The sequence below is a fragment of the Tupaia chinensis genome, unplaced genomic scaffold (assembly GCF_000334495.1).
Source record: "Tupaia chinensis unplaced genomic scaffold, TupChi_1.0 Scaffold148904_1, whole genome shotgun sequence".
NCBI classification, from domain to species: Eukaryota; Metazoa; Chordata; class Mammalia; order Scandentia; family Tupaiidae; genus Tupaia; species Tupaia belangeri.
In genome coordinates, this window is record NW_006208752.1 from 1,786,406 (window position 1) to 1,810,126 (window position 23,721).

The 23,721-nt window shown below is 41.8% G+C and overlaps 1 protein-coding gene across 1 annotated transcript in view; it reads left to right on the forward strand.

Moving 5' to 3' along the window:
• Nucleotides 1-23,721, forward strand: part of HHLA2 (HHLA2 member of B7 family) — a 72,091-nt gene that overhangs the window by 33,158 nt on the left and 15,212 nt on the right. The window contains 1 exon segment of the mRNA XM_006170769.3: nucleotides 21,902-21,991. Within this exon segment, the coding sequence (XP_006170831.1) occupies nucleotides 21,928-21,991 (64 nt within the window). The 5' untranslated portion in view covers nucleotides 21,902-21,927.

Sequence of the window (23,721 nt, forward strand, 5' to 3'; positions counted from 1 at the left end):
TGTGTTTTCTGCCAGACTTTTTCAAAAAAGGAGTCATTGTAAAATTCTGACTTGCATTATAAATTTCTTGTGAGAACTTTCCATAAGATTGAACATTAGTCCAATATTAAAATTTGCCTCATAACAAATGTACATTTAAAAATCATTTCTTTCTCTCCTCTCATTGGACATTTAAATTGCTCCCAGTTCTTCACTAACAAGAAGCCTTGTCTGTGCACCTAGTGCCTCTCTAATTATTTTCTTATAATAGAAGCCTAAAAGGAGCGTTTCTGGGGCAAAGTTTATGAAAGTCTCCAATGGGGGTGGGTGCCCAGCTGAAATGGATTCCTCTGGAATCAGGCCCTCATTCTCAGTTCTTGACCCTAACCATTCTGGTCCAGGAATAAAGCACCTGAATTCAAGCTGGTCCTATTTATAATATATATGCATACATATATGTATGCATATATACATATACATATATACACACACATACATCTACACATGTATAAATGCACATGCATATCTACACACACACACACACTTAGACACCTGAAACAGAGGCAAAGATGGGTCATCTCAAGTAGGGACTGAGTGCAAAGATGTCTGGCTTTTGCAGGCGATGTTTTGATGTTGCACTGCTCCCACTTCTGTCCTTCCCAAAGCTGGTTTCTGCAACCCTTCGTTACGTGTGCAACCTCTGATTCATTCCCACCAGCTCATATTTTACTTATTATTCTGGATTCCTTTCTGTTGCTACCAAAATCAAAACCCCTAAATGACAGGGGGTGAGCTGCACACAACAAATGCCTAGAGAAAGGAAGTGTGGAATCATCACTGGACCTTCCTGTGTCATGAAAGGCTTAGGAAAGCTCCCTCAGTGTTCTGCTGCAGAAACATAAAAGCTCGTGGTAAGCGTGGTAGGCGAGAGCTAAACAGCTGATCATTCTGATTCCCCCAGGCAGCAGGGATCTCCTTGGGTGTGAAACTGGGTATCTGGGTTACTGTTGCTAGAACGAATGGAATAGAAGCTAACAAGTGCTATAGATGCTTCTGGTCCAAAGTCACACAGTCATTGAGTGGAGATGATAAGATTCCAATCTAGACAATCTTACACCATAGCTTTAGGTCTTTTCTTTTTCTTTATTAGAGGACACAGGTTCTCACCTGAGAGAGACAGAGGAATAGCCTAGGTTTTGTTTTTGTTTTATTTTTGAGAGATTTTGCTATAGGGCTCATGTGCTCACCAGAAAGATAGAGGACAGAGAGAGACAGAGCAACAGAAAGCGAATAATCACCCCCCAGGGGGGATGATCATGCTGCAATCCTTTCTCCTCCATTCTCCTCTCAGGATCTTGGGTATACACGCACATGCGGCCGGCATGAGTTTAAGCTACTGGGTCCAGGACTCAAACTGCGGTCAACTACATGGGAGTCCAGTGACATAACCATTACGCCAGCTGCTGGTCCCAGGTTCTTAATCATGTCTTTATACTTTGTTGCCAGTGAAGCCTTATATATACATAAAAAGAAGCTAATGCCAAGTGCCCCTATCCATAGAGATGCTAGATTAAGCAAGTAAAAACAGTAAAATTCCCAGTTAAATTAGAATTTCAGATAAAGGATGAACGATTTGTTCTGGCATAAGTATGTCCCACATATTGCATTTATACTAAACAAACACTATCAGTCATTACCTGAAGCTCAAACACAGCCAGACATCCTGTGTCTTTAGTCTGGCAATCCTATGAGGCCATGCCCATTTTTGTCTTCATTGTTGTGCTCTCAGAAACAAAAAAATAAAAATAATTGAATGTGGCACATACATGTCTAAGAGGGCATTCAGGGGAAAAGAATGAAACATTTTCAGAGAAAATTTCAAAATCTCAGTTCTTGCTGAAATCATTGCTGTAGTACTTGCAGGTGGTCCGCATTCAGTGAGCTTCCTTAGGCAGGCCAGCTTTCATTTCAAGTTTGATGGCCTGGTGAGCACAAACCATTGCTTAATGCTGTTCTGTACAGGTGATGATGAATTTTTCTCCTCTCCTTGGCTGACAGCTCACAAAGGCTGTAAGAATCGGGAATACTGGCTTGGATATACATGTTGACATGTAGTGTATGTTTGATTGGGGTAAGGGTGTCCGACCTACCTACCTCTCATTCAGTTTTGCTTCAGAGCCCAGAATCTTCTTTCCATGAGAAACAGATTGGCGAGGCAGGCTGCAGAACCTTTGTAGGGTACGTTACTGTTCTTTGTAGGCCAGGAGGACTGCAGTGGGAGGGTGGGTCCCCTACACTAGCAGAGTTAGGAAGAGACACACTGAAGGCAAGCGACTGCAGACTCCATGTGGGTACCAGACACATTCTCAAAGTGCTCAGTGCTCGGGAAATGTTCAGATAAATAGAGACCTCTGCTTAGATTAAATATGCAACTTGGGGGCCAGCAGATGGCGTAATGGTTACGTCACTGGGCTCCCACATAGCTGACTGCTGTTCAAGTCCTGGACCTGGTGGCTTAAACTCATGTTGGATGCATGCATGCCCAAAACCCCAAGAGGATTTTAGAGGATAAGGGATGGCAGTATGGCCATTCCCCCTGGGGGGTAATTCCTTGCTTTCTATCTCTCTCTATCTCTCTCTGTCCCTCCAGAGAGCACATGGGCCCTATAGCAAAAAAATCTCTCTCAAGAAAAAGTGCAATTTTGGGGACTTAATGCACCAGCCTTTAAGTTTTGTGCTTTATTGTTCCTTTTTGATATAAAAAAAGAAAACACACAGTATCATCAATGTGATATATGGCCAGGCAAGGAGACTGGATGAAATAAGGTATGAATATCCATGTTCACATCTTTTAAGCCTTTGAAAATAGCTTAGGATGTGGTATTGCTTTGGACTGATTATTTTGAATGCAGAGAGAAGATAAGTAGCTGCCACTTGCCTCTCCTACGGTGATAGTCTTTATTAAAGAGATCGGGGAGCTAATTTGGGGATTCTGTAAGTTGCTAAGGATAGGCCTTCCCATTATATACTCAGAGAGAAATATGTTAAATTAGTTCCACACTAGTATGAGTCAACTTAGCTAATCATAGGCAGAGTCTATCCAGGAAAACAGCATCTGCTTTGGGTACTTACAACAGAGAGAATTTAATCCGGGGAAGCAGGTGATAGAAGAGCTGGGAAATTGAACCGAAGATGGTAAGGAACCCAGGTAACAGAAGCCACTTCCATGCTGGAAGGATGTGATGCTACAGGATCCCAGGGGTGAAGTCACCTTGTGAAAGCTGGAAGCCAGGCAAGTCTGCCTGTCAGGAGCCTGAGTCAGGGAAACAACAGAGTTGGTGCCAGAAAAACTGCCCGACATATCATTACTCAATCAGGTGGTGATTCTCATTGTCATTGCCGCCCCACATGCCATCTCCTTACTGGAGCAAATTAATGCAGTGGCTAAGGCAGAGCTGAATACTGGATGACGCCTGTGGCAAATCCTAACAGGAGAATTGCAATTATAGCTGCTTGATTTTGGAGAAAGGTTTGGCTTCTTTAGCAAGTGCTTATTATTTTTCAGCCCATAGCCAAGTGCTCCATGTGTCAGGTTTAGAGACCAACCCACATCTCTGATATGGCCTCATACCTAGCGAGCACGAATGAGTGTCTAGTTGGATTATATTTAACTGCTCCCATTATGGAAGGGAACAACATTCCCTTTTCCTGCTTCCTCCTACCCACACCTCTGCCAGAACTACTGACTGCAGAGTTTCTAAATGTTTCATACACCATCTTGTTATTCTACCCAAACTGGCTGTGAAGGGAGTCCTTGATTGAAAACAAAGAACGAAGGTAATGGACTAATTCAAATGTAATGCCCTAGTTTATGTTTCCTATTAATGAAGCAGTTAGCCTTATGACATGAGTGGAGTGGCCTCTAAAGACAGCTCTGTAATCTCGCAGGGCATCTTCTTCCCAATGCCAGCACTACTCTGTAGAAGTTAGGGTCTAGGGTACTCTCGAGGTTCTGTTTCACCATAATTGGAAGACATAGATCTAGCACCAAGGAGTGAGAAGGGATTAATGTGTCTAACAATTATAACTAATTAACCTCCTCTCTGCATTTTTACTCACTGTCTCTTTTAGTATCAACCATCTCTCATTAGTATCCAAGGGAGAAAGGTTGTCATCACGGAATACAGTGTGGTTTTTCTAATTTGGAAGCTAAAGCTGATTATTTGGACTCTTAATACCAGGGGACAAATGACAGAAGTGGCATACTGTGTTGGCTGAGAGGACGGACCCTGTTTCAATGGGGAGATTACTGTCATGAAACTGAATCTAGGAGGAATATGAAAGGACCTTAGAGGGTTCCTTTCTTTCCCTTATACGCTCAGTGGGAAAGGTTAATGCAGTATTGCCTTACTGTGGGCAAGACTGAAACAGCTCAAGAATCAAGATTAGGCTGGTCTGGTGGCATGAAGACTAGATCTCACATGACCAACTGCATGGTTCAAATCCTGAAACATAGCAGTTGTGTACATGCATGAATGAAGCACTGACAGGATGGAGAGATGGAGAAGAGATTAAGCATGACCATACTCTGCTGGGGGGTTCTTTCCCCCTCTCCTTCTCTCTCTCTGGCTAGCATATGTGCTCTCTGGCAATGTTTTTTTTTGTTTGTTTGTTTGTTTGTTTGTTTTTTAAATCAGCGTTTTGGTTATCTCATTGGGAAAATAGCTGCAGGGCAGAAAAATATGAGCAGAATATATAATAGAAAAGGGTAGGCATAAATACCAGTTCTGACTTAGTGATAAATAGAAGAAAGCAAGACCTGCCTCCTTGCTTGCTGAGTCGTAACTTGGAAGAAAATATCTTCTCGTCTTTTCTCTCCATATTTGATGTAGAGCGTGTTGGTGGTACTAAAGTATGCCTTCAGACCATAGGTTGGAGCAGAAGGTAAGTTAATGGTTATCATTTACTCAGTACTAGGGTGAGGGGACTGCAGGCTGATGCTAGGGCATAAGGTGTTTATTAGTGATTCATGATGAACGTGATAGAGTAATTTTTAATTGTCTCTATTTCTCTATCAAGTTGGCATTAAAATTTCTATGTCTAGAGGCCAACAGGTGGCATGGTGGTTAAGGAGCCAGATTCCTACATGGCTGACCATAGTTCGAGTCCTAGACCTGGTGGCTTAAAAGTCATGCTGGATACATGCATGCCCAAAATCCCAAGAGGAGAATGGAGGAGAAGGGATTGTGGCCATACTCCCTGGGGGGTATTTTCACTTTCTTTTTCAGAGAGCCCATTTGCCTTATGGTGAAAGTCTTAAAAAAAAAAAAAAAGTCTATTATTTGTAATAATAAAAAATCAAGGTTTGGGACCAGCAGTTAGTGTAATGGCTATGTCACTGGACTCCCATGTAGTTGACCATGGTTCACGTCCCAGACCCGGTGGCTTAAAACTCACGCCGGGCGCGTGTGCGTGCGTGCCCAAGATCCCGAGAGGAGAATGGAGGAGAAGGGATTGCGGCATGACCATCCCCCCTGGGGGGTGACTTCTCGCTTTCTGTCCCTCTGTCTCTCTCTGTCTGTCTGGCGAGCACATGCGCCCTAGAGCGAAAACCTCTCAAAAAAAAAAAAAATCAAGGCTTGTATTTTGTTTGTTTTTAGTTTGACTTTTCTAGCAATTCTTTTTACTGCATTTTCCCAGAGAACTTGTCCAAGGCTCATTAGAAACGAAAGTTGATTACTCCCTTACTTCAGGTGTTCTGAGAAGCACTGATCTCGATGTGCAATGGCCTCGTGAAAAATATTATCACTCTCAGATGCAGCAGCTGTGTGTAACTGCTCTGCCTTCCCACTGGGAAGGAGGTAAGCCAGCTTGCCTTTGTTCACTGAGTGCGTGGTAATGGTAGGTGGAGGCGTCTTTGGCTATAAGGGGGGAACAGGGAGAGAAAGAGAGTGTATATGTGTGTGTGTGCTGGAGGGGGACGTCTGAAAATAGACCAGTGAGTTAGGTGTGCAGCTTATATCCTTGCCACCGTGTCTCCCTCTCCCAGTTCCCAGATGTCCTAGCCATAGCTCTCTTTCAAAAGGTTATATACATTTATATACATAGAAGTACGTAATCAAAGCTTGATTTCTCCAGGAGACTGGAGAATACAACAGACTTGCCCGGGTAGAAGTTGATTAGAACTGCGTATGACAGGACCTAAGATGTGATCAGGGTTTCCATTGTTGATTTTCCTGGAATTGTCTGGGCCTCTGCTCTTTTTTATGGACTGGTTGTTCTTTCTTCTGTTCTGAAGTTGCCCAGTGCCATATTAAATGTCCTTCTTGCTTTAATTGAAACCTATTTGTTGCTTGTCAATCGAATCACTTTAAGTAATACAAAGGATGTTGCCATTTTAAGGTATTTGATAAGCACCACCAGATTACTTTTCAGAGCATCGAACACTGTTGTGTGACATCAGCAGTGGTGTAAGTAACCACCTCCAAGTATCTTTGCCCAATTGAACTTTGTGCATGTGTAGAAAGACACGCACAAATGTGGATTGATACATGTAGGTGTATATAAAATACTTGACATTCTACTAGGTTGGAAACAGGACCTCATTTAAAATTATTTTCATATCTTTGAAAATGATTGAAGCAGAACTTTGGGAAACATGAGGTAACAGGACATTTTTATATGCAAGTTATAGAAATCAAATTCAAATTAGTTTAAGCAAAAAGGATTCTGTCAATAGACATAAAGTGGAAAGATACTGGAGTCATTTACAGAACTGAATTAAGAGGTGTGGAAACCAAGCCATGAGGACATGCTTGTGGGGCATTTAGGCCTGCTCTGTTGCACGTGCCTGTTTGCCATCCACACTCAGACTTTGTTTTTATTCTTCATCATTTCTTGCTTGCTTTCTGTGAAGAAGTTCTCTTCAAATGGCTAGAATTATTCTTGCCAGCAACCCCAGATTCATTCTCCCAAGCTGCAAGCTAGCGGAACGAGGTCTTGCTCAATGTCCAGTAGAGGCCTGACCTTTCCTGGATCACTTGCAACCCGTTTGGATTATCCACTCCTGGATGATTGGCCTACACTTGGCTGGAATGGTGATCCATTTGTGACCAACAGTAACAGTTTCCCCAAGAATGAAATTAAATGATCAAGGAGGGTTGCCCGGAAGGCACAGCTGTTGGGCAGGTATAAAATGTCCCCTGTACACTGAATGAGAGCTCTTGATCTTTTTAGCAGATTACTATATGTTGAAATCAATGCTTGAAGAATAGTACAATGGCAATGGTACAAAGGTAGGGTGATCATGTAATTTATCACCCACTGGGACACTTTTGACCGAGAAAGAGGCTACTATTAACAATGAAATACATACGTATCCTATCACGAGAGCTGAGCAACTGGAAGCAGAGGGACCATTTGGAATTGTTGCACAAACCTCTTCCTTGTGGTCACACAGGTCTATTTATAGTAGTTATGGCTGTGAAAGTGTATGTGGCTTTATGATCACCATCAACCACTTACAGAGAGAAAATAACCCTTTAGATTCAGGGCTAAGATTGAAGACCCAATAGTATCCATGAAAAAACTTCTCGAAGTAATAAATGCATACAGTAGAGTGGCAGGATACAAAATTAACTTATAAAAACCTATAGCACTTCTATATACAAAGAACAAGCAGACAGAGACAGAACTGAAGAATGTAATTCCATTTATCATAGCCACAAGACGTATAAGATACTTATACGTCTTAGGAATAAAACTAACCAAGGAAGGCAAAAAGATTAAATCTAGAGTCCTGGACCCAATGCCTTAAACTCACGCCAGGCACGTGTACGTGCATGCCCAACATCCCTAGAGGAGAATGGAGGAGAAGGAATTGTGGCATGGCCATTCCCACTGGGGGGGGGGGGGTGATTTCTCGCTTTCTGTCTCTCTCTCTCTCTCTTTCTGCAAGCACAAGTGCCCTATAGCAAAATCCTCTCAAAAAATATAGAAAAAGGATTAAATCTACAGCTGGAAGTAGCAGTTGGAACCTTGATAGTTGGTTCTCAGGGCCATAGCCCTGGGGGGCAAATCAGCAAATCGCCATTGTCACCTGTGAGGTTTCATGGTAGGGGGTGAATTAGAAGGCCTCAAGTTAGTAGCCCAACATACTGAATCATCAGAAAAAGTCATGACATATTTTTTCTATGTAATAGAGAATAGTTTAAGTAGTTCAAGTCCTGGATCTGGTGGCTTGCCTTCTCTTTTCCCCTTTCTCTCTCTCTCTCTGGTTGTATCTCTCTGATCAAATTAAAATAAATGAATGAATAAAGAAAATAAAATAAATCATTATTTTTAAAAATAATAATTTGATAGCAAGAAATGTCTGGTTGATGAGACCTTAAGCAATCTGTAGCAAGAAGTAATGTATGGTCCTAGATAAAACCAGAAGGCAAACGTAGTTGTCAGTTGGGATCGTATTAATAGAGGGAGCAACAGGGTCGATAAATGTTATTCAGTGTGTCATGGGCATGGGGAAAGAGCCTCCAAGCAAAAGAGAGAGTAGGGTGGTCGAGCAGAGGGTACTCAGGGGAAGTGCTAAGGTTTAGGGTAAGAGAAGCAGGTACAGAATTGAGACAGAGATGTACCAGGAGATGGATTTGACAGAGTGGAGTAGATGAGAGAACTCATGTTTCTCAAAGAAGGTAGTAGCTGACTGGATAGGGGCAATTGGAAGCCAGTGGAGGACGAAAGCAGGGCAGCCATTCTCTAATGACTTATGCAGGCCTAGCTCTCGCTGCCAGAGCAGATGGGGGCCTGGACAAAGATGCCTCACTTGAAAATCCACTTATCTTTTATTTCTCAGCATTGGTTGGTCTCTCTCTCTCTCTCACTCTCTTTCTCTCTGAATTTTCCATTATTTTTATTAAACCCAGAAAAGCCCATAGGAAAATTTCTTTCTTTATCTATTTTTTTTTTTTTGAGAGGTTTTTGCTATAGGGTGTGTGCGCTCGCCAGACAGACAGAGAGAGACATAGAGACAGAAAGCGAGAAATCACCCCCCAGGGGGGATGGCCATGCCGCAATCCCTTCTCCTCTAGGGATCTTGGGCATGGATGCACACACACCCAGCATGAGTTTAATTAACTGGGAGAAGGACTCAAACCGTGGTTGACTATATGTGAGTCCAGCAACATAGCCATTATGCTAACTACTGGTCCCTATTTATTTAATTTTTTTTTTTGGAGAGGTTTTTACTATCGGGTGCATGCGCTCGCCAGACATACAGAAAAAGACAGAGACAGAAAGCGAGAAATCATCACCCGGGGGGGATGGCCATGCCATAATCCTTTCTCCTCCATTCTCTTCTCAGGATCTTGGGCACGTATGCACAGGCACCTGGCATGAGTTTAAGCCACTGGGTCCGGAACTCAAACCATGGTTGACTACCTGAAAGTTCAGCGACATAGCCATTAGGCCAATTGCTCGTCCTGGAAAAATTTATAACTATAGAAACAAATAGAACTCAGCAGAGATTGACCTACCTGGTGCCCCTGGAGAGCTTGACTTGTGTGAGTGAGCCAAAATGCCCATGTGCCAAATGAAACTCAAATTGTTTGTATTTGAAAGGCCTACATGACAGCTTAAGGTTTTTGTATGGTCTTTTCTTCAGTCTTGTCTTTATAAAATCAACACTAAATTATCATGCTGAAGTAAATATAACTGTGTCAAAAAATGTTAAAACTCATTCTATAAATATTGAAGGCCTCAGTGTATACTATCAAGTTACTTTACTACTTCATAGCCTTATTTTTAAAGGCCCCTTGAAAACAAGGATTTATTCTCTTTAAACTTTTTTTTTTTTTTTTTAAGAAATAAGGATCCTGGAAAGTAAAATAGCTAGCCAAACTCTTTTCCTATTGTGTAATAGAAAACTTTCATATTTGTGAGATAATGCTTCAGTTAAGAGTCAGTATTTTCCTTTTAATGTTGACACTAAAAAGAAACAGGGATTTTAGGGTTATTGTGGTTTCGCTGTTAGAAAACGCCTATAAAAAACATAAGGCACATTAAACTTACTATAGACTTCCAATGGCTCATAACCGATGTTTGTTTTACCTTCAAGATTAAGTTATTTTTCTGCTCCCATTACCAAGCAAATGTATGTCTCTTACTTTATTCTGTTAAAAACTAACACTCCTTTTCTTCAACACTTTGTTGTGGTAGGAGGAGAGGTCAGTTTTTTCATTGACTTATTTATATAAACAAAAATGGAGCCTAGGGATTTGTTTCTTGTTTTTCTTTTGAGATCTTTGCTATAGGGCTCACTAGGAGAGACCGAGAGAAAAAGACAAAGTGAGAAATCAGCCCCCCCGGGGGGTGGTGGCCATGCCACAATCCCTTCTCCTCCGTTCTCCTGTCAGGATTCTGGGCATGCACACACATGTGCCCTGTGTGAGTTCTAAGCCACTGAGTCCAGGACTTGGACTGTGATCAACCAAATAAGAGTCCAATGATGTAACCATTATGCCATCTGCTGGTCCCTAGAGCCTAGTTTTGGTGATAGTAGCTCTTCATCACTTATTTTTCTTTATCAATTATTTTTATTTTGTGTCACTTTGGAATATTTGGAGACATTTGAAGGAACAACTAATAGTAGTGTAAATGTTATTATTTTTTATTGCTGTATGTGCTTGCCAGAGAGAAAGTGTGTCCTGATGGGTGTGGTCAGGCTGCAATCCTTTTCACTCCATTTCTCCTTCTCACTAGGACTTTGGGCACCTGTGCATATATGCCTGGTGTGTCTTTCAAGCTTCCAGGGCCAGGATTTGAGCTGTGGTTCACCATGTGGGATTCATCCCCCTAAACTACTGTGCCAGCCCTTAAATGTATTATTTAATTAAGAGAAAGTTTACAGGTAGGAGATCTCAAATAGGCAGGAGAGGGATTCAACAACGTCATTACAAACCCAGATTCTTTCCATCCTTTCTGTTCTGTCACTCTTGTTGACATTTTAATCCTCATACTTGTTTTCTCAAATCTTTTAAGAGGCTGCTGTAGCTCCAGGCATCAAATCCATGCTCAAAAGGTAGAGGGAAAGGGTATGAATTAAGTTCTGCTCTAGTATCTATCTTATCTGTCTGTCTTTTTTAATTTACATTTAATCACTGTACATCTTTACAGTGTACAACATGGTTTTTTCTAGCATAAATACGGTGCATATCAGTCAAGTCAAAGACATTACCATATATGTTCTCATCAGAGATAATTTTTCGTTTTCGTGTGTCTATTAAATGTATTATTTGTGTACCTATCTTTCTTAGAAGAGAGCAATTTTCATAGAAACCCCTTCCACAGATCTTGTTTGTGTCTCATTGTCAAAGAAAGAAAAACAGAATCAAAATGGCAGACTTTGTGTTTGTTTCCAGTTTGATTTCACTCTTCATTTTGGGGGCAGAGTAAGTAGGACAAGATAAACATAGATACTTTGTAACTAGCATCCAATCCTCAGGGTCACATAAACTTGGTTAGTCAGTGGACTTTTCAGTTTCCAAGACAGTGGAAAAGTCTAACTGGCATCCACTCCTCACCCTAGACCCAACTCTATTCCAAAGAGGCATTGTTGAATCCCTGCTCCTGCCTACTCTCCACCCCAACCCCTCTGTCTTCAAATGTATAGAGCTTCTAGTCCCAACCTGAGCCATGCATGGTGGCTTTTTACTATAGGGTGCAGGTGTTTGTTGGAGAGATGGAGAGAGACAGAGACAGAAAGCGAAAAATCACCCTTCCCCCCAAGGGATGATGGTCACGCCACAATCCCTTCTTCTCCATTCTCCTCTCACAATCTTGGGCACATGTGCACACATGCCCAGTGTGAGTTTTAAGCTACTAGGTCTAGGACTTGAACTGTGGTCCACTACATGGGAGTCCAGCAATGTAGCCACTAGGCCATCTCCTGGTCCCATCCTGGATACTTTTCTGTTCCCCTTTCCTATAGAGGTGGTCATATCCTGCACAGGGCTGGGAGAGGAGCTGGCAGGAAAGCAGGCAAACAATCCCTGTGTCTGTCGCAGTGCCCTTTCACATGTCACCCACGTCACACTATCACGTTCACTTCTAAATGGTTTTCTGCCACGTTTCCTTCACTGATGCTCACAGGCACTTTCCTTGTAGTCAGTCACTATGAGCACGCTAGGGTGATCTTTCTGAAACATAAATCTGACTCCATCATGAGCTTTCTGTTTCAGCGTTTTCTCTTCTGGGTGGCCTGTTGGGTGTTAGCACTAGGTAGGATTTATGCTCTCTCTTAGGGCTGCATCTTTGCTTTATCATCAGCGAGGAATAACTACCCTCTTCCGTTCCCTCTACTCCTCCTGGCAGGCCAGTTTCTCCTTGCCCTTCAAAACTGATGCTTCCAGAAGCTTCCATAACACCCCACCAGGCTCGAGTGTTTTTCTGTCTCCTTAGCCGGTGGTAAGAGCCCTTATTGCTGTCTGTCTTCACATTATGATTTACTGTTTACATAATCCACCTATCTTTTCCTACCAGACTGAGCTTTCTGAGATTGGGTTCCGTCTGACTCATCTCTGTACAGCTGGTGACCTAATGGTGCTGCTCAGATTGTGTATTTCTAATGGCAGGAAAGGTGCTGAGGTTGCTGAGTAGCTGTGTGGGGTACCATACAAAGAAAGGCCTCGTCCTGTGTCCTAGGAGGTCAGGATAAGTTTGAAGTATTTCATTTTCTCTTGTTTCCCAGAATTTGAAGTTTCTGATTCTGATGAGGAATGGGTTGTGAGTAGACCATAGGGCTGAAGGCACAGTGCTTTACAAACGGAAATTATTTGGCAAAACTATCCCTGAGCTGTGCACAAAACACACAGGGACAAAGCAAACATGGGGCCCAGCACACCTGGGAATGGCTCACAGAGCTGTGTACACGGAATGAGGCTGGCAGTCCTGATCTGTGTACCAGCTAGTCGGGGCGGCCACAGCTTTAAATCCTGAGGACGAAAAACCATTAATTAAGGTGTGCAGAGACGCAGTACTCGCCATTAAGCAGTATATCATAAAGTGTTGCTTCCTAAAAGCTCTAAGCTGCCGAGGCACCTGGGAATGAATCTCGTAAAGACTGAGTTTTGTCAGTTCTTCATTCCAAATCCTTGGTTCTGCTGTTTGTTACGGGTCACTCACACCAATACCTTGATCCGTAGATACAAGGGGGAGTTCTTTATTTCTGGATATGAAAAGATGACACAGGGATTAAATGGCAATGATTAATCTCATATTAAGAAATACTCGATATATCACTTATGATATAATCCGTGTGTTTAAATGTAACAACCGTGACCGGCTAGGAGATGGAATTCTGATATCAGAATGAGGTGATAAACCTGAACCCACATTAGTAAGGGAGCTTCCAACTCAGTGTTGCCCAGTCTTTGACCCCAGGTACTGTTGATCCTCCTCTGCTGTAGAAGCTGGGTGAGCTAGCTAGTGGCCTGGTGGTTTCAGTGGTGGAATCCCACACAACTGACTACATAGTTCAAGTTCTGGGCCTGGCGGCTTGAGAAGACATGATGGGCGGCATGTGTGCCCAAAATCCCAAAAGGAGGGAGAAGTTGAGGAGAAAGGATTCTCTGAGCAGTGATTTCTCACTCCCCCGACCCACCACTGAGCGTATGTGCCCTATACTAAATCCTAAAAATATCCAAAAACATAAATGAGGCAGAACCCCGTGCAGTGCTCTATGAGTGAGGGAGACCCGCATGGGAGGTTGCCAGTTTGTAGCTGTAAACGTTCCTGAGTAACCTGGACCCTGAGTGCCCATGAGCTAGGGCGGACTGAGCCTGGGGGTTGGATCGTGGCATTGAGACCCTACTGAGGGTACTGTCTCTCTTTCTCTCTCTCTCTCTTGATCACGGGGTAAGTAAATCTTTAAAACCCACAAATGTCTACCTGTTTTCTAGCTTTTTGGGAAAGGGCCGTGTTCTGAGTATAGTGCAACTGTTTGACTTTTCTGTATTATCTTTTTTCTATTAATATAAACTAAATCAATAATGCACAATACAGTATTTCCAGCTTTGTTTCTCAAAAATGGCCAAAGAACTTGGCATTCAAGTGGTAACAAAAGAGTCCTACTCCCTCTAGACATTTACAATTTGCTTCCAGTCTTTTACCATTGTCTCTCCCACATCTAATTCAATAGCAAATATTTTTTCTCCTTTTTCTTGCAATTTGTGTTTATTTAGCCTTTCCAAAGCATTCATCTTATTCGGCTTAGTTGTTGTGAAAACAGCGAGTTTGTTCCTGTCCTCCCATTTAATCAATTAACATAACATCTTGTTAAATTATGTAATGACAATCACACCCAGAACTGATGGGGTAGTTCAGAAACGGCACACCAGCTTCCCAAGGCATCTGGTGTGCCACGGGTGTCGGTCGGCATGATTTACAGAGGGAGAGGCGACTGTGCTCAGGAAGTCCTTGGCACCACTTCTGCACACGATCAGCACTCACTTCCCTTGATGGAGTCCGGTTCAATTCTTCACTGCCTGTCTGCAGGCCAATTGCCTTGTTAATCCTGGCAATTTCTCGTTTCCTTGGCTTTTTAGCATTCCTAAAAATTTCCCTCTTTGAAAACAACCAAAAAAAACCGCGACCAAAAAAAAAAAAAAAAAAAAACTAACAACAACAAAAAACACTCTGTCTGGCTCTCTTGTCTAGAACGCGACTGAGGAGGATTGTATAATCTACCTTTTGACAAAAAGAACAATTTTGTGTTTGGAGTATGAGCTGGACAAAGTTCCGCGAAGGCCTGAGTAGTGCCCTAGGCCTTCCTGTAGGATGTGGCTTTTATGCAAGTGTTCCATCTCGGGCTGTGCTTTAAGGAGACCAGTCCCACGGGAGATAGGGGCTTGTGGGTGAGTAGCTAAAGGAACATTACCTGCGACAGGCCTGTCAGGAAGGGGAGGCTGCAAGATGAGGGAAATAAGGCAGCCACGCAAGGACGTGGCTTCAGTCGGAGAATCGGTCTGAACCTGGGGGAGGGGGAGCGCGGGACCATGGAATGTTTCTACATTGAAGCCGCCACTGGGACACATAGTGGTGAAGGAAATTAACTCTCAGAAGCACAGCTTCCAGCCTCCAGACACAATTCAGAGTGTTCCTATTATGTGAGCAGATAGCAGCAACTGAGGAAAGGAGTCACAGAGGATGTGGGTAGGTGATTAACTGCTAATTAACAAAGTCTCAGATATTAAATGTGTGGCATTTTAGAAACAGCTCAGACCTAATTTTATGGGATCCAGTTTATGAACCTTCCTTGATTTTCTTGACCTCATCTGTCTTCTGAGCCCACAACTGTTTGTACAAAAAAAACCCCAGGCCCCAGTGCCATTGTCACCAGGTGACCCTGCCTCTCCTAGCGAGCCAACTTCAGCTTATCCTCCTTCGTACCCACCACAGTGGGGCTACAGCAGCTGCACAATCCAGACATGACCCAAGGAGCTTCCCAGAGACTGGTTCCCCCACACTGTGTTCCCAGACTCGAGTGCAAAGGGCCTGCAGTTAAAATGCCCTGAGAGAGGCATAAGATCTGCCTTCCATGGGCTATCCCAAGGGGCCAAGTGCCCAACCAGGGAGAGCATGGAGTTCAGGCCCCACGGGGGAAAGTTTGACCAGTGGGTGGATCTACAGATAAGTTCCCTTCATTCTCTCCCACTGAGGGGTTGTTCTGAGGTGTTGTAGTTCTGCAGAATCCATCTGGAGAGTGTCCCTCGTGACTGAGCAGGTCGTTGTTTCTGTGTGGAAGTTGTGGAAAGCAGGATGGTGCCCCCTGGTATCTGCTCCCACTCTTCCTCATTTCACTTCCCATTTTCCTTCACTCTTGTGGCCCTGCTGCTTTGCCTCTGCACCTCCCAAAGGTGTGTTGGTGCACCCTCTGAGCCTGGTTTTAAAAAACAAATAAAAATGAAAACACTAAGCAGAGCCTGAGGCAGACAGTACCCCAAATACTGAAAGTTTAACCCGATGTGCGAAACCCCTACATGGTAGAATTTCACTGTGAAACATCAAGGGAGATATGCTGAGTACATAGAGGTTAATCCTAAAATGATCATTTCTCCTTTTTCTGTGCAAACAAAGGCAATCCTATTAGAATCTAAGTGGATGCTAAGGAGAAATCCTCAGGAGGCTACAAGGAGATTTTCTTTTCTTTTCTTTTCTCTTCTCTTCTCTTCTTTCTTTCTTTCTTTCTTTCTTTCTTTCTTTCTTTCTTTCTTTCTTTCTTTCTCTCTCTCTCTCTCTCTCTCTCTCTCTCTCTCTCTCTCTCTCTCTCTTTCTTTCTTTCTTTTTAATGACTTCTTCCAGAAATTGGTTCAGTTTAAAACAATGCAGAAGGGAACGTGGCACCCTAGCAACACCCTAGAAGCTGCTTTGCCTCAAAGAAACTGAGAACGTCAGGAAGGGACCAGCGCCGTGATGTGAGTGATGAAAACAGTCCCTTGTCAAAGATGGAATGGACTTGCTCTTGCAGGTGGAGACCCACAGATATGAGACCAAGACTAATCCTGAGTGTTCCTAATGTCCAGGTAGAGAATCTGACCCAACTATGGGCGATGTGCGTCATCATCACAGCACAGAGAGCTGTAGTCAATTTAGTCTGCAGCTCTTACGATGAGATGGGGGTGACTGCTTTGTTTATTTTATGCTTGTAGAAATAGCCTCTATTTTCCTCTGTCTGATTAGTCTAAACATCTGGATTTCTCTGCCATGTTCCATCACAGAGGCTCTGCCTCTCTTTGCCTTTCTCCCTCACATCTGGAATCCTTCCAAAATGTTCCAGATCGAGATGCTTCTAACATTTGGACCTTTTTGTAAGGGTGCTGATTGCAACTTGGGTAACTTCAGTTTAATTCAAGGTGGAAGCTTTCTGTTGCTTCGGGAGAAGAAAATAAATGTCTAAAAATAAAACTGAGGCATAAAAATAGGGCCAAATACTCATTAACTGCCTCACTTAGCTGAATGCTGAAATTATTTCAACAGTGCTAAATCAAGCCTTTGTGTAGAAGAGGTTGGGTATGATTTTTTTTATTCATAGTTCTTTATCTTAGATGATAAATGGGTTACTGTAATTTGTCATTTTGTTAAAAAAAATTAAATAGTTCTCAAGGACCTGATTTTCATCTCATACTGACCCTTGAATTGGAAGATTTGTGTTCAGGAGACTTTTGGAAGGCATGTCATGGGCTGCTGCAGGAGAGGTGAAGAAGTAGACAGGATCTTGGAGCTGCTGTATGTCAACTTCGTAGGTCAGAGTTAAGGATTTGGATCTTTTTTTGTGGTAGAAAGTCATTGAAAAGATTTAATTAGGAGAATATTATAGAAAGGGGGTATTTTTTTGTGTTTGTTTGTTTTTTCCCCCTCTTCCCCCTCTGGTCAGAGGGTATGAGAACTCACTGGTGAGGGAGAAAACACTCTCCAAAAAGGCAAGGTAATACTCCAATCCCTCTTCCATTTTCAATCCTGTTGAAATTTTGGGCATAGACACGCATGTGCCTGGCATTTTTCAAGTCACCAAGACAGAGATTTGAGCTGCAGTCAACTATGTGTTATCCAGCTCCATAACCACTCAGCTATGGGGCTGGCTCAGAAGAGTTTATATATATATATTTAAATGTTTTTGCCATAGAGTGCATGCATTTGCCAGAGAGAGACAGGGAGAAGGTGAGAGGGAAAGTGAGAAACCAGTCCCCGGAAGGGGATGGTCACACCACAATTCTTTTTCCTCCATTCTCTTCCTGGAATTTTGGCCTGTGCACACATGTACCTGGTATGATTTTCAAGCTTCCAGGTCCAGGACTTGAACCATGTTGGCCATGTGGAAGTCCAGTAACCACTACACCACCTACTGCCCCAAGAGTATATTTTAAAGACATAGTTTGACTCTGGACTGCTGTGTTGATAGTGGAAGGTAAGAAAGAGTTAAACAAGGGTAACTAGCCAGACATCTATTCTCCCATATTCAGGTCGGAGATAAGAGTGGGTTTGAAGCAGGATGGTAATAGTACATTTGGAAAGAAGTGGACTAATAATGCAGTTTATCTACTCCATTAATGGGAAAAAAAAAGTCTGGTTATTGAGTTAAATTGGGGCATGAGGAAAAGGAAGAATCAAGATTCATTTCTAAGTTTCTGACCTAAACAATGTGAAAATTTTCATACCAGTTATTGTAGTGAAGCAGGGAAGAGGATGAGGATAATTTTTGCTGTCCTATTTTACTTGTTTGTTTGTTTGTTCAAGAGAGATTTTTGCAATAGGGCATGTGTGCTCACCAGAGAGACAGAAAGCAAGACATCACCCCTCAGGGGAAATGGCCACGCCACAATCCCTTTTCCTCCATTCCCTTCTTGGGATTTTGGGCACACATACACATATGCCTGGCATGAGTTTTAAGCCACCAGGTCTAGGACTCAAACCAAGGTCAACTATGTTGGAGTCCAGAAACATAACCATTATGCCATCTGCTGGTTCTTTGCTGCCCTGTTTTGTTTTACTATGGGTACAGAGCAATGGAAAATGGACTGAGGTCAATGATGTTGCACGCTTCTGTGAGGTTGAGTAAGCTAAGGACAAATGATATCAGTGTTTTGGGCCAGCATGGAAATTCTTGCACTGAGAAAGGCAGTCTGTGACATGCAGACAAGAGCCCCAAGTGGACTGAGGGGCGTTATAGAGGGAGAAATGAGGACATCTGCTTAGATAACTATCTCAAGAAGTTGATGGAGCTGAGAAATAGGTAGCTAGCTCAGAATCAGAGGAGAAATTTTCTCTCACATTCTTTAGATGGAAGTTATCAGAGCACAGATGATTATGGAATTGATCTAGTAGGGAGAGAGAAAAACTGATGATGTAGGGGAGAGGGGATATAACTATGAAGACAAGTTTCTTGAATGCAAAAAGATGTAGAGTGCAGAGTACAGTGGTGGGCTTGGCCTTGTAGAAGAGCATGAGCAAAGGCAGAAAAGAGCAGACTCAGTTGTTGATGGGGTGGCTGAATTAATCGATCACAGCCAATAATAAATCATCACAGCCAATGAATGGGGCAAGTGCATCATCTGAAAAAGATGGGAAAAGGAAATACTGGAAGTTTCAAGAGAATGTTGCAAATACAGGAGTCATTACGGGAAATGGGAAGGTGAACCTACTGTGGGACAGTAGACGGGTAATCACAAAGTTGCATTAAGCAAGGTAGATTTGAGTTAATTTTTGCTTAGAAAGAAACTGATTATTTTTTATATTTATCTTTTAATGGTTTATACAGGTAAAAAAGTATTATGTCATCATATTTTTATAGTTTAAAAATGAACTTAACAAGAACTCATAATCTTAATACAGATATGTTCACTGTGATACGTGTGTGTATATGTGTGTATATATATATATATATATATATATCTTCTCCTACATTATACAGCACATACAAATACAGTATAGGAAGAAAAAAAAGGGCATATTTTGATAACTAATATTATTTTACAGTAGTTTTAACTTTATCAAATATTTCAGCTATTGCTCTGAGACAGATGGAAACTATTGGAGTGATAACTGTCATATTGCAGATATTTTCCCTATTTCTCATACTATAGTATTTTTATTGCCTTCCCAATTTTGTAATTTCTATCTATAGTAGAAAAAATAGAAAAATATGTAGTCATGTTTAAAAGACTTACATGACTGTATATTCAATTATTTTCTTCTATGATTTAAAATGTAAAAATTAAAATGTAGAGCCACTAGGTGGCATGCAGGTTAGGGCAACTGGATCCCACATGGCCAACTGGATTGCACATGACCAAGGAGCAGTTCAAGTCCCAGATTCAGTAAGTCGAAAACAGCAGGTGTGTGTGCAAGCATTCCCAAAATCCTGAGAGGAGAATATAGGGGAAAGGGTTGCTGTGTGGCCACCCCCAGGGAGGTGTTTTCTCACTTTCCTTCTCTCTCTTCCTCTCTGCCTCTGTTTCTCTTTCTCCAGTGAGTGAACACACCCTATAACAAACTTTAAAAATTTTAAAAATAATGTATTAGTCTATCTGGATTTCTTTCAGTAAGATCTAATGAAAGAATCTAATTTTACTGTTTAGGGTAGTTTAAATCATGCTTAAAACCTTATATCTCACAACAAATTTAGAATACTTTTATGTAATAATGAAGTTCCCAAATGATATTTTTCTTTTTCTTTTTTTTTTTTATTTGTTTGTTTCCTTGTCTTCTATAGGGTAAGTGGGTTCACCAGAGAGACAGTGAGAGAGAAAGTAAAAAATCACCCCCTAAGCCATGCCACAATCCCTTCTCCTTCACTCTCCTCTAGGGATTTTGGGCACACACATGCATGCACCTAGCATGATTTTCAAGCAACTGGGTCTAGGACTCACAATTGGCCATGTGAGAGTCCAGTGCCTTAACCATCACACCACCTGCTGGCCTCCACAAATAATTTCTTTTAAACTTTTTGAGATTTTAAAGAAAAAATACCTAAGTATATGCTATTCATTAAACAAGCTATATTGTAGAGTAAAAATTATCTGTAATCCCATCACCGGAGAAAACTAGTCATATTTCACTTAGTTAAAACTGTGGGGTGTGTGTGTGTGTGTGTGTGTGTGTGTGTAGATAGATAGAGAGTCACAGTTTCTCTAACTTTTGGGTTTTTGAAACACTCATTATTATCATTTTAATGACTGCCTTATGATTTGCACTATTGGACTTTTAAGAAGGATGTTTTCCTTTTTTTAAAATTTTTGGTTATAAATAACACCATAGTTACCAACATTGCACTCAAGATTGAACTAAATATTCTTTTAGTTTCGGGAAATTTTTTGGTTTTGTTTTTATTTTTGTTTTTACTGAAAAGGCCATACATGTCCATTGCAGAAAGTTTTAAAATTAATAGTCAAAAACTATTATCCAGAGAACTACTGGTGAATGTAAATAGACTCTTTCTCCATTTAACATACATAAAACATCAATGTTTCCGCCGCTATTATGAGGTAGGTAATGACTTGGTCTGTGAAATGTGTTCTCCCGAGTTAACATCCTCGTGTCTATGAAGTTACGTGTCTGTTGGTTTCCTATGTGTGTGCTTGTATAAACGTGCCATGTTATTTAAGAGTAGTATCGTAATTTAATTTTTCTCATGTAACATTAAAAACTTCCTTGCATGCCGTTGAACCATATTTTTATACTATGTTTCATGACTACAAAGAATCATTTGTAAGAATTTATTATAGTTTAATCTTTTTTTTTTTTTTTGGAGAATTTTTTGCTATAGGGCTCATGCGCCCACTAGAAAGACAGAGAGAAACAGACAGACAGAAAGCAAGAAATCACCCCCCAGGGGGGATGGCCATGCCGCAATCCCTTCTCCTTCATTCCCCTCTTGGGATCCTGGGCATGCACGCGCACGCGCCTGGCGTGAGTTTAAGCCACCAGATCTGGGACTTGAACCGCGTTCGACCACATGGGAGTACCGTGACATAGCAATTACGCTAACTGCTGGTCCCTCATAGTTTAATCTTTTAGAGTCAATCTTATAACTCTTTTCCCATTCCTTTTTGCATTTTATCTTTTCTAAAAAAAATTTTGGAGAGGTTTTTACTATTGGGCATGTGCACTCACCAGAAACACAGAGAGAGACAGACAGAAAGCAAGAAATCACCCCCCAGGGGTTATGGTCACACTGCAATCCCTTCTCCTCCATTCTCCTCTCAGGATTTTGGGCACGCATGCACATGCGCCCTGTGTGAGTTTAAGCCACTAGGTCAAGGACTCGAACCATGGTTGACTACATGGGAGTCCAGCAATGTAGCCATTACGCCATCTGCTGGTCCCCCTTTTTGCATTTTAAATCCATAAGGTGTACTTTGCTTCTCTTTGATAGCTTCAGTAATATGATCGCCACGAGACATGAAGGCACAGGTAGAGCTGTCTTTTTTCTTCATTCTCATCCGGTCTCTGAATGGATTTCATGGTAAGTTTCTTTATAATACAAATGTTATATTTGTGTCACTAGGTGGGAACATGAGCACACAGTGTAAGGTGGCCATTTCCTCCAGAGCTATAGTACTGAGAACTTTCCAAAGTGATCAGTTAATGAGAAGCAGAGAACAGTTCTGCATGAAAATTAAAAATCACATTCTGTCTACTCTGATTAAGGCTCTTTCCAAATCTGTTGTCTGTTTCTAGGAATAAAATCACTAAAATGCAAGTTTGATTGATTAAGTGTAAGCTTGGTACCGAACACTTGACATAAGGCATTATCAGCTTTGCTAGGTCTTTTGACAGGTATTCTTAATTATCCCACAAAATATTAGGGTTTTTTAAGGCAGTTAGGGAGGTCCACAATCACTTCTTTCTCACCTTTCCATATCTTACTCTCAGTATTATACCATATCCTCTTTTGGAATAATCTCTTCTGAGGAAGAGGTGGATATGGCAGGGTGGAAAGAGGCCCAGGAAAGAAGGCAGAGGAAAAGACTTTGTGGAGAGCCAGCTGAGCACCCCATTCTCCCATCTTCAGTGGCTTTAGCCAAGGCCCAAAGAAACTGACTTCATTTTCCATAAAACAAGGTTTTTATGATTGAATACTATTCCTTTGTGTATACATACCACATTTTCTTTATCCATTTGTCTGTGGATGGACACAGGATGCTTCCATACTTTGGCTATTATGAATAGTGGCAGTCAACACTGGGGTGCAGGCATCTTTGAGGTACGCTGATTTACTCTCCTTTGGATACTTATGTAGCTAGTGGGATTGCTGGATCATAAGGCAATTTTATTTATTTATTTTTTGGGGGAGAGGTTTTTGCTGTAGGGTGCGTGCGCTCGCCAGACAGACAGAGACAGAGAGACAGAAAGTGAGAAATAACCCCCCAGGGGGGATGGTCACGCCGCAATCCCTTCTCCTCCATTCTCCTCTCGGGATCTTGGGCACGCACACACACGTGCCCAGTGTGAGTTTTAAGCCACTGGGTCTGGGACGCGAACCGCGGTCGACGACGTGGGAGTCCAGCGACATAGCCATTACACTAACTGCTGGTCCCAAGGCAATTCTATTTTTAGTTTAAGAAAACTCCATAATGTTTTCCATAACAACCGTGTTAATTACATTCCCACCAACAGTGTGAGAGACTGCTCCTTCCTCCACATTCTTGCCAGCATTTGTCATTTTTTTCCTTTTTAATAATAGTCATTCTAACTGGGATGAGAGACAAAATCCTGTCACTGATGTTAAGTGGACAAACACGAAGGATGTTATATTAGGTGGAATAAGCTAGGCACAAAAGGCAAAATGACATATTCTCTCTCACATGGGAAATCGAAAAACTAGCCTCATAGAGATAGACTGAAGAATACCTGCTAGAGACCAGGAATAATGGGGCAGGGACATCAGGGGATGTTGAGTAACAGAAATAAAACTGCAGACCTACAGGAGGAACAAGTTCTAAAGATAAAAAGTGAGGAGACTATACATGGCAACAAGTTGAAATTATCTCAAAGTAACTAAAAGGGATTTTGAATACTCCTTACACAAGGAATGTCAAGTGGTTGAGATTATGGGCACACCAATGATCTTAAATGAGTCATTACAGATAGTATTCTCATGCTGAAAAATCACATTATACCCCACAACGAAGTACAATTACTACATATTAATAAACAATATTAGTAAATAGAAAAAAATAAGATTCTTTCCCT